The sequence below is a fragment of the Pelmatolapia mariae genome, linkage group LG7 (genome assembly GCF_036321145.2).
Source record: "Pelmatolapia mariae isolate MD_Pm_ZW linkage group LG7, Pm_UMD_F_2, whole genome shotgun sequence".
NCBI classification, from domain to species: Eukaryota; Metazoa; Chordata; class Actinopteri; order Cichliformes; family Cichlidae; genus Pelmatolapia; species Pelmatolapia mariae.
In genome coordinates, this window is record NC_086233.1 from 8,380,891 (window position 1) to 8,391,443 (window position 10,553).

Below are 10,553 nucleotides of genomic sequence, written 5' to 3' on the forward strand. Positions count from 1 at the left end.
TAACTTTAAACTAGCCAAGAAAGTGTTTGCAGAGGGAAAAAATTAAGTGAGTGGAGGATCGTTTTTTCTTTAAACTGGACTTTGCTTTAGCAACACAGGAGGCTGTAGCCTGTGGGCGCCGCTTGCTAAACGTACACATTCCATCATGTGGAATCTGTCACTTAAATCGAAAAGGCATTTCAAGAGGTCATCGTGAACAAGACGAACGAGTAAAATAAATTACCATCTACCCTTAAAATGTAGCTGAACAGTCCTCCAGAGATACCTTTGGACCTCATTAATGGATTTTAGGCGCCATCTTGTGATCAATTTGGTAACTGCTTACAATCTTATTTTAATGGGTTTACTTATACTCATTAGTTAATCTGAGAAGGCAAACTTACAGGGAAGGTCGAATATATACAACTTTGTACTGTATATTCACGGTTTTATCTGCAAACGTAATTTATTTGAAAAGCTTTAGTCTTTTCTTATTTTCACGTTTATTTCGTCTTGTTTTGTATATTTTTTGTTTAGACCTCTATTTATTTGAGGTTTTGGTTTGTTTGTTTTTTCTGGAAAATTAAACTACAAATGGTGCGTATAATTAAGGGACTCTTTAATTGTACGCGCAAGAAGCACACGATGTAGATTTAATTAATAATTGACAACAACTGTGTCTACTAATAAATCTAGGTCATCGGTAATATTCGGTAGGCCTTTTCTGATAAAAAAAAATAAATAAAAATAATCTATTAACATATATTGAAAACAGAGCAGCGTGCGTTTAACAACAAAAAAGCGAGTCGGAACTTAATTCGAACGCCGTATTTCGCGACGAGCCGTCTTCAGCGTGACACAAAGATCATTAAACTGGAGCGCTAATCTAGCGACAAGCCTGGATCTTGGTAAGGTTTATCCACATACAGGTCTTTAATCTTGATACGAGGCAGTCCTAAACTAAAGACTGCTTGGTCATGCATCTGAAAATGTTTCTTTTCAGACTTGACATGATGTTCTGTTGCTCTTAAAGATTATTTTTAACGCTAACTAAGCTAACGTTAGCCGCGGGTTTGCAAAGCACAAGGCATCTGCGAGTTCAGAGTTTGCTGCTCTGCTATATAGGCAAGAGGTCAGGTGTGTGAGTGTTTCCTTTAATCTTTGTGTGTCCACAGCTTTAAGGGACTAACTCTGTGTAGCGGCTGGCGTTGTTCTCGCTGTTCTGTGTAACAGTGAGTGAATCATCAGGGCCCATTATAAACTAAAAGCTTCGGTCAGTTAAGCAGATCTCTCACTTAATTCACTCGTCATCTTATTTCACATCAGTTAAAGTTTAAAATGGCTTCAATCTTCATATTCATCAGAGGGCTAAATAAAAGCCAGAAACCACGCAGATTGGTACAGCTTAGTCGAAATATTGTGCAGTGGTGTTGTGGTTGTCCAGCTGTTGCACTTGTTATTGCTTTGTATGTGATGAACTGATAAAAATAATAGGCTTAATACCATCTGCTGTAATGCCAACCAATGAAAGCTGTCACGTGATGGCCATTTTCATCTTTTGTACCTTATTTTTAAAGTCAACAAAATATTTTGCAGGAAGTGTGCAAACCAGTAAATTGATTTGTCAGGAAACGTGGCAAAATAAACTATCGTGAGACCTGTTATGACACGTGGTTTGGAGATGTTGACAACAAAAACACAGGAGGCAGTGCTGGATGTGGCAGAGTTTAAGATGTTAATATTTTTACTGGGAGTGACCATGAGGGACAGGATTAGAAATGAGTATGTCCGAGGGATCGATCAGGCTGAGCGGTTTGGAGACTAAGTTAGCTGGGCAAACAAGACCTGGATGGTTGATCTGATGTGGCGACCCCTAAAGGGCACAGCTGGAACACGTAGTAATTGTTTTTTTCTTTTTTTAATGCAGAGATGCATATTTCATCAGAAACCTGTTCTAGTGATGCCATTGTGTTTTACAGTACCATGTCACATTTATTCAGCAGACTGTAGCCTCAGGTGGTTGTAAACAATTAACACTTGTAAGTATTGGGAATTGGCAGTAGTCAGCTACAAAGTCTTTTAAGGGTTTTGCTTATTTTAATGGAATAGACTTATTTTTTGCTGAGCTATGTCAAGAATCAATTAATATTCTGTGTTCTTTGAGGAAAACCCAGAGGTATTGATTGAGCAGTCGCTTGTAAATGGTCTGTGTCCAGTGCGGAGATGGGACAACACATTTTAGAATGGTATTCAGAGCTTCTGTGTGGCTGTAGAGCTGGTCGTCTAATCTGAAGGTTGGTGGTTTGATCCCCGACTGCTCCAGTCTGCATGCCAAAATCCTAGGGCAAGACACTAACTGAGAGTTGCTCTCCAGTGCGTCCATTGGAGTGTGAATGTTACACAGAAAGCACTTTGAGTGCTCAGAGTAGAAAAGCGCAATATAAGAGTCAGCCAATTTCTGTGTTTTATGTTGCGCAGTTGTAATGGCAGGAGCAGAAGGAGCAGGTGTCGACCTCAGCAGGAAGTTTGTGTCTGAAGCAGAGCTTGATGAGAGGAGGAAAAAGAGACAGGAGGAATGGGAGAAAATCAGAAAACCTGACGACCCAGAGGGTAAGTATGGGCTCAAAATGTGGTTATAAATATTTTGTACTTGTAAATCAGTTTTGTACTTGTAAATCAGGATTTGTATGTGTAAAAAGAATTTGTGTGTGTGTAAAAAAAGAATTTGTGTGTGTGTAAAAAAAAAAAAAGATTTGTATGTGTAAAAAAGATTTGTGTGTGCGTAAAAAAGATTTGTGTGTGGACTTAGCCAAAAAAAACCCTGCAAGTTACAAGTACGAATTTTGACCCTATTTTTCTTCCTTTCATCTGATTGGTCAATGTCATGTCAATCACAAATGTAATAATCCAATCAGAGAACAGATGGGTTTGGCTGTCCGGAGGGGCGCTTTTTTGAACTGCAGGTCCTTGAAGGGTAATACAGTTTGAAGCTGGAGGATCTCTATATAAATATCTGATAGCAGCTAGGTCCGATAACTTTCAGCAGCTGTTGAAAGGATAAAGTTGTGGTATGTCAGTGGTTAGAAATACCATCATTACTTTAGGATTAGTTTAACACAAAGTCAGGGCTGACCCGGGACCATTGCTGTGAGTCACAGTGCGCAGCATAAAAGTCCTTTCACATCGGAAGCAGGATGTGCTGCTAATGCTAACTGCTAACTAAAAGCAAAGGATCCAGAATTTGTTGCGCTGGCTGCTGGGCTCTGTGGGTTTTTGCAGCAGCTCTACCTGTACTAGATGCACCTGCTCCTTGTGGTTTCTATCTCTGACTTTATGTCCTCTACAAGAGTTTCGTGTTTTTTTTGCTAGTTCTTCAAATGTTCAATAAAAACATGTATGCTAATTCATAACAAAGAAAGCTTTGTAATGAAGACTGTCATTTCCAAAACACTGCCCGCCCCCCCGCGGTCCGCAGCGCTGTTGAAAAGGCTGTGGAAGTCCCTGTATTAAGCACGTAGACCTGTGACACAAAAATCACCAAACTCAGACGACCACAGACTGTTTTCCTTCGTGGTGATAAAGGAAAACGCTGGGTTGGCATGTAAAAGGGCATTTATTCCCTTCAAAGACCTGCAGTTCAAAAAAAGTGCCCCTCCGACAGCCAAACCCATCTGTTCTCTGATTGGATTGTTACATTTGTGATTGACATGACATTGACCAATCAGATGAAAGGAAGAAAAATAGGGTCAAAATTTGTACGTGTAACTTGCAGGGGTTTTTTGGCTAAGTCCACACACAAATCTTTTTTACACACACAAATCTTTTTTACGCACACACAAATCTTTTTTACACATACAAATCCTGATTTACAAGTACAAAATATTTATGACCACATTTTGAGCCCATAGGTAAGAACACATATCCAAAACTATACCAAACCTCTAAAGGATGTCCCACTGTGTATGTAACCCCTTTATATTTGTCCTTTGTACTTCTCAGAGGTCCCAGAGGAGGAGTATGACCCACGCTCCCTCTTTGAGCGGCTGCAGGAACAGAAAGACAAGAAACAAGAAGAATATGAGGAGCAGTTTAAATTCAGTAGGTCTTTGTGGGTGTTTTTGCCTTGCTCCACTTTTCATTAGGGTTTGAATGAACACTTTTCTTCTGTAATTCTGTGATGTAAGAGATAATGAATAATGCATTATCAGCAGTATGTGTCAGTACACTTTAATATTCAGTTTCTAAAGGTTGTTTTTGAACAGCTTCATAGCAAATGTAACTTAAGCTTTTTAGAGCACAAGCCACCATTTGTTTTTAGACATCATTAACTTATTAATCTTATTAATCTTATCACTTATTAATTCAAGTCCTAATCAGCTGTAAAATTGTCTTTGGCTCTTGAGGAAACTTTGTAAAGTCTGTAGATTTAATCTTGAAGAGTTTATCAGAGTTCCAGTGGTGTGAAACTTTGTGCCCCTTCCTGATTTTCTTGTATGTTTGTCACTCTTAAATGTTTCAGATCATTAAACAAATTGAAATATTGGACAAAGATAACACAAGTAAACACAAATTGCAGTTTTTAAATGAAGGTGTTTATTAAGGGGGCAAAAATCCAAACCTACATTGACCTGTGTGGAAAAAGAGATTAAAGTGGAGTAGATCAAAAGATCCTTAAAAGCCAGACATCACACTGTGATCCAAGGAAATTCAAGAACACTCTTTCACACCACTGTATGTCTGGTTGGGAATTGAGGTTCTTCTCCCAACAAAATAATGGGAATAACTACTCCCATAATTTGGTGCTTTTAATTCTGATGAAATTCAAGATTTCAAAAATGTCTTCAGAACTTGGAAGCAATGATTATATTAAGGGAAACATTGAAATTTAATCTCCTGCTTCGAGTATCAGACAACTTACCCACAGTTTTTATGTAGAGCTTATTTGGAAAAGCTCTCTTCAGTTCATTCATTTATAATTCCATATTCAACATTTTTGCAAGTGATGTTAGATTTTTGTTTTCAGTGCTTCCTCAGATGACGCTACTTTGTGTGTTTGTACAGTTTTAAAGGCAGATTGTCTCTGGTTTGTTTTCGGGAAAATGCAGTCACTCTCTTGTCATGTGTTTGAGAGTATGTTTCTATGGTAACAGAGAACATGGTGAGGGGATTGGACGAGGATGAGAGCAGTTTCTTGGACGAGGTCTCCCGGCAACAGTGTCTGGTGGAGAAACAACGCAGGGACGAGGAGAAAAAGGAGCTGTTGGAATACAGAATATCCTTCATATTCAAACAGGGCACTTGCACGGTTGAGATTGGAGTCGTAGAAGCCAGCATGCAAACATAAAACCAGAATGAGAGTTGCATTTAAGTTTGCGTTATATTAAAATCAATAGCAATTCGAACTCTCATTCAAATAGGAACTGCCTCCACAGCAAGATTTCTACTTCTGAGGTTGAGTTTTACATTCATATTCTTACTTGTTTGAGTAAAGTTTTCCAGTTTGCTCTCTGGTGTCTCCCTTCAGTTTTTAATCCCCCACTTTTCCACACTAGGACCCCATAAGGAGGTTTTTTTTTTTCCACCTTAACTGTGTAGCTTCACAGCGCTCTAGTGAAGCAAGCATCTGCAGAGAGCCGCAGAGAGCCTGAAAAGAAGGTGGCACCTAAAGGGGTGGAGCACAGGACCAGCCACCTGTCACAGGCCCATTTATTAGTTGGAGCTGTAAAGAGACGCAAGTATGAACATGCACCATCCTTAAAACATGTTGTTGTTGTTTTCACCTGTTCCCAGCTGCATTTGAATAAAACACCAAATCCACACTGTTTTACTTTTAAGCTTAAATTTTAAAACTTTTTTTTTCCCCATTTTAAATCATGCTTTTTATTTGTTTCTGTTTTTGAATGTCTCTGTAAAGCACTTTGAATCACCTTGCTGTTGAATTGTGCTATATAAATAAACTTGCCTTGCCTTGTTTTTTAGCTGCCATTAGCCTCTGCCCTCCACCTGCCAAAATCCAAATTTGACTATCCTTTAATATTACTTTGTAGCCAGAGGCTCTTGGGTCTCAAAGTGGAGATTCTTTATAAACATGCTGACTTAATGCTATCTTTGCTCAGGACACACTATTGAAAATGACTTCAGCTTTCTCATTAAATAAAGGAAAATTATTTTTTTAAATACTCCAGTGTTTTCACCATCTAGGCCCTAACTTTGTCTCCTTTTCTTTATTGTCTGGCTCAGAACTTTAATGTTTTATGTTCAAAGTACAGAGCTCAAAGAGACTAACAGTTTCAACAGCACCGACAGAGTTTGTTGATAATTGCCACACTCAGGAATTTCACAAAATTGCTGATATAAAAATATTGATTGGATCAGCTTTAAGTCTTGTTTTTCTAATCTCTTTGTTCTCTCTCCAAGTTCCTCACAATCAGACAGCAGTAAGAAACAGAAAGTGGAAATCACGACAACAACAGCAACGACAGGAAATGGAGAAAAACACACAGGTGGGCAGCAGCCAGAAAAACACATTAATATGCAGCTCATATAATATACAGTGGAGTTTGTTCCCTGTGAGCCTGTTAAAAAGTGGAAATAGATGCAGATTCAGTGGACCACTCTTACTCTCTTTCCTACAGTTCAAATCACTGTGACTGTTGTATGTTGGCACAAGGTCTTACACTTAAGTTGTGCTTTCCAGAAGAGGGGGGCGGAGCAGGAGCCAAAGATCAACAGACAGTCCCTGGCGTCACTGCAAAGCCGCCCTCAGCCGCCTTGAGCTCCGGCCAAGGCATGCTACACTTGCCGTCAGCGGCCGTGTGTGTCGGTGTTTTACCAGGACTCTGCGTTTATTCTGGCAGCAGCGACTCTGACAGCAGCTCGGACAGCGAAGGTAGCGTGGACGCAATTATGTCGCCGTACCCACGGCACAACAGGGCCTACAGATAGACACACAGCAGCATCCACACACAAACTGACGCATGTTGGCAGCAATTAGAAAAGGTGTCCTCACATAACACATGCACACACAAACTGATTAAAGTCATTTATAGAGGCGTATCTGCAGGTAACAGGAGTTATTGTCAAGTAAGTCGTACACCTGCAACACACAGCAAGCAAACATTTTATGAATTCCTGTTGTTTTCACAGCTGTGAGTTTAACTGTTGCTCTTCGTCATCAAAGTTCAGCCCAGTGATACAACCCTAATAAACCAACTTTAAACTCTATTATGAGCTAAATCTGTGTATCTATTTGTGTTGTTTTGCAATTGTGGCACCCAAACATGACGCCTCCACCCTTCCTTCCCTCAATTGCATGTCACGCAGTTTAAGCCGAGCAACCAATCCCGCACTGCCTACCCTGATGACATCCTGCCCCCCCACACTCCCTTCCCAACCCAAGCCACAACGGCTGCAAGCTGTGCTATTGGCTGAGGGAACAGTGATTGACAGCTGTGGAGCAAGGAAGAGACTGCTTTAGACTGTCACATGACTCACACCTTTTAGCTATCTGCAGCAGAGGAGTGAGAGCAGGACTGCGTTTGGGTTGAATGCTGAGTCTGTTTGGATTGAAAAATTCTGTTTTTATTTGTGTGAAGTAATGTATGTTTGTTTAAAAGTTGCGTTATTCTGGGAAGATGCTGGACTGTTTATTGCTGTCTCAGACTTTGGGGCGTCTGAGAAGAAATAAATAAAGAGATTTCCCTGTGTTGTGCCATGTTTTACTTTGGAGTTTCTGAGAGTACAACAGAAACATATTTACAGGAAGTTTTAAAAATGGCTCAAGTTTAGGAAATGGGCATGATTATTCCTTTTAATTTGGTGCCTCTAAAGAGTGGTGTAAATGTCTGTTTTTCTGAGAGGTTATAGGAAAAGAGACAGGGATTAATCAAGATTTGATGTTTTGGGGGCCTCAGCCCCAGTCACAATATCATGCTGCATGATATTAATATTAATGGTAAACAACTCTCTTCACATTTAAACAGTTGGGTACACATTACAATGTTAACTTCCAAACCAGCTTAACTAGTGGAATGACCTGTTGCAGTGACTAAGAATAATTCAGAATAAATAATGAATATAACACACCAGTTTAAGGGTGGACACTTTAGTTATCAAATATGAATCAAACGGTCGATAATGTTGACCAGAATTTTCCAAAGTAAGTTAAAGTAAGAATTTTGTGAGGAGAAAGGAGAAACATGCTTTACATTGTTTCAGTCTGTTATGAATGGGATGTCACCAAAGTTCATATGCACGTGAAGGCAGACAAGCTAATACTTTTGGCAATACAGTGCATGAAAGAGGTGGTCTAAAATAACATGCATATTTAACAACTGATTACACTTTGACAGGCAGGGAATAATCTAATGTAAATCTCTGAGGCTCTAGCTTTTTCAATAAAGTGTTTTCTATTTTTATTCTGTATTGTAGATAATTACCATATCTGTGTCACCAAACGTAACTTTGTTTCTTACATTTTAAGCCAGCAACATGTGACAACCTCTGCATGTAGAAGGCAGAGATATGTCTCTATGATGCCCTGCAATAACTAAGCTCTTTTTGGCAAACGCTCTCTTGGTGCCAAAAAATAACACATTGTCTCAGTTTGGTACTCGGGATTGTGGCCCTGGGTATGACCTGTGGACATGATTTATGATTCATCAATGAAAACCAAAATAAAAGAGGGTTGTATAATTGTGTAATTCTGTTTGTGACAGAAGGTGTTGACAAACTTTTTGTGACCAAATCCATCTGTAATTATATTGCGTATGTTGCTTTTATGAGGCTATTTGCACTGCCAGAGTGCACCTACTAAAAATATACCAGTTGAACAATTTCTCTCTCCTTTCTCTCCAGTGTTGTGGGAAGCACTTAGTTTCAAATCCTGGGAAGAATATACATTAAATATAGACCGTTAAATAATTTAATGAGGAAATGCAAAGAGACGAATCTCAGAGTTAATATTTTTCCTTTTAATATATAAACTAATACCACACATGGAAAAATAGATCATGTTCTTTAGTAACGATTGGAAATGATCTACAGGAAAGACTATAAACGGAGGAGTTCGTGGTTCACTCAGCTCTCTGATTGTGATGGCGCAGCTTTGCGCACAGCCTTCGTCAGGGCACGCTGGATAACTGGGTACAGTTTATAGCATCCCTCAATGCAGGTCCTCACTCCAGCGGTTAGAGTCTCTTCAGTCATTTCTCCATCAGACTGTAGTCCAGAAATCTGGTTCAGGCTTGGAAGGAATGCGACAGTCAGACCACCCTGGTTCTCACAGCTCACTGAGTTGCAGCCGTTTTCCTCCATGTAGGAGGGGTCAACCACATAGGAGGTGCCATCCTGGCGCATGGAGCAACCGAGCACCAGATCATACATTTCGATCCCCGCATCTGCAAGCGCAAGAGAGGCGCATGTGACGGCATGGGCCAGAACTGAACCGCTGTTCTCAAGAACCATCACGTTGACCTCGATCTGAGAGCGAGGGTATTTGTGGAGACATATGGCGGGCTGCAGGCTCTCATGTAACATCAGGGAAAAGTCCTTGTCCTGACTCCCCTGAATCCAGGAGCCTCTCTCCGGGCAGGAAAATGGAGCAAAGCGCATGTCGGTAGTCAATCTGGACACAGAGAAAAACAGTTGTGGGGTTTTTTTTTGTTTTTTGTTTTTTTTAAAACTGTCACAGATATCAGTGTCCACTTCAAACTGAATGCTTTATGGCATACCCACATAAGCTCAGTTTTCAAACTAACTATGGTACTAAATAATAGTTCACAGTGAGAAGTAATGCAAAAACTCTTTTCAAACACAAGGAGTTGCCTCTTTGTGCACATTTATGATTTATGGATATGTCAAAAAGCGTTTTATTCCTAAAAAAAAAAAAAAAATGTGCTGCATTTGGATTAAGTCAATAATGTCTCCAGCAACTGTTTTGGGCAAAAGTTTAAATTCTGTTGCATTTCAATTGTTTGTGGTTTATTAAAGTTTAGACTAGTTTTCACGCATGTGTAGTTCAGAACAGTGGGGGAAATAAAGAAAATCCAAAAATTCTGCTATCCACGTAAGACACAACAGGCTGTATTTTTATTATGACTTCACAGTTTAATCAGCAGAAAACTATTTCTTTGTTTGTTGTGTTGTTAGAGCAGTCAATATGCTTAAATATTTAAACAAACAAACTCCATACCTTCCACATTTCATATCCGTCTCATCCTTCCGGTCTGTTTCTCTGGGGCCGTAAACGCAGCACATCAGCTTGGTGTTTCCAGCTTCTAAGTACGCGGAGCCTTTAGCTTGGCTCACCAGGCCACAGCGGACGAAAACGGGCCGGACGTCGACCTGATCACGCCGCCGACCGTCCGCTCTGGGCCCCTTCGAGGGCAGAACCGCCGCCGGATCGCACGAAAACAGAGACGGGCTCTGAGACACTTCTGGACCACGAACACGTTTGGTGTCAGTCGGCATGTTGAAGTAAATGAACCAAGCAACCGGTCCCGCACGAAATCTCTTCCCCTAGAAACATAGCATGCTGGAGAAATGCTTCCGCTAATATACGCACACTGAAGGAT

The 10,553-nt window shown here is 40.2% G+C and overlaps 2 protein-coding genes across 2 annotated transcripts; one reads left to right on the forward strand and one right to left on the reverse strand.

The window, feature by feature from the left end:
* The first annotated feature begins 811 nt into the window (after nt 1-811).
* On the forward strand, nt 812-7,685 carry psme3ip1 (proteasome activator subunit 3 interacting protein 1). Its single transcript, XM_063477733.1, has 7 exons — nt 812-887; nt 2,458-2,589; nt 3,979-4,077; nt 5,130-5,251; nt 5,581-5,714; nt 6,397-6,482; nt 6,677-7,685. The coding sequence occupies exons 2-7, from the start codon at nt 2,463-2,465 to the stop codon at nt 6,922-6,924; spliced, it is 816 nt and encodes a 271-aa protein (XP_063333803.1). The 5' UTR covers nt 812-887; nt 2,458-2,462; the 3' UTR covers nt 6,925-7,685.
* Nucleotides 7,686-8,930: 1,245 nt separating this feature from the next.
* Nucleotides 8,931-10,551, reverse strand: exosc6 (exosome component 6). The gene is made up of 2 exons (XM_063477737.1): nt 10,172-10,551; nt 8,931-9,604 (listed from the first exon to the last, which is right to left on the reverse strand). The coding sequence occupies exons 1-2, from the start codon at nt 10,447-10,449 to the stop codon at nt 9,058-9,060; spliced, it is 825 nt and encodes a 274-aa protein (XP_063333807.1). The 5' UTR covers nt 10,450-10,551; the 3' UTR covers nt 8,931-9,057.
* Between the last annotated feature and the right edge of the window lie 2 nt (nt 10,552-10,553).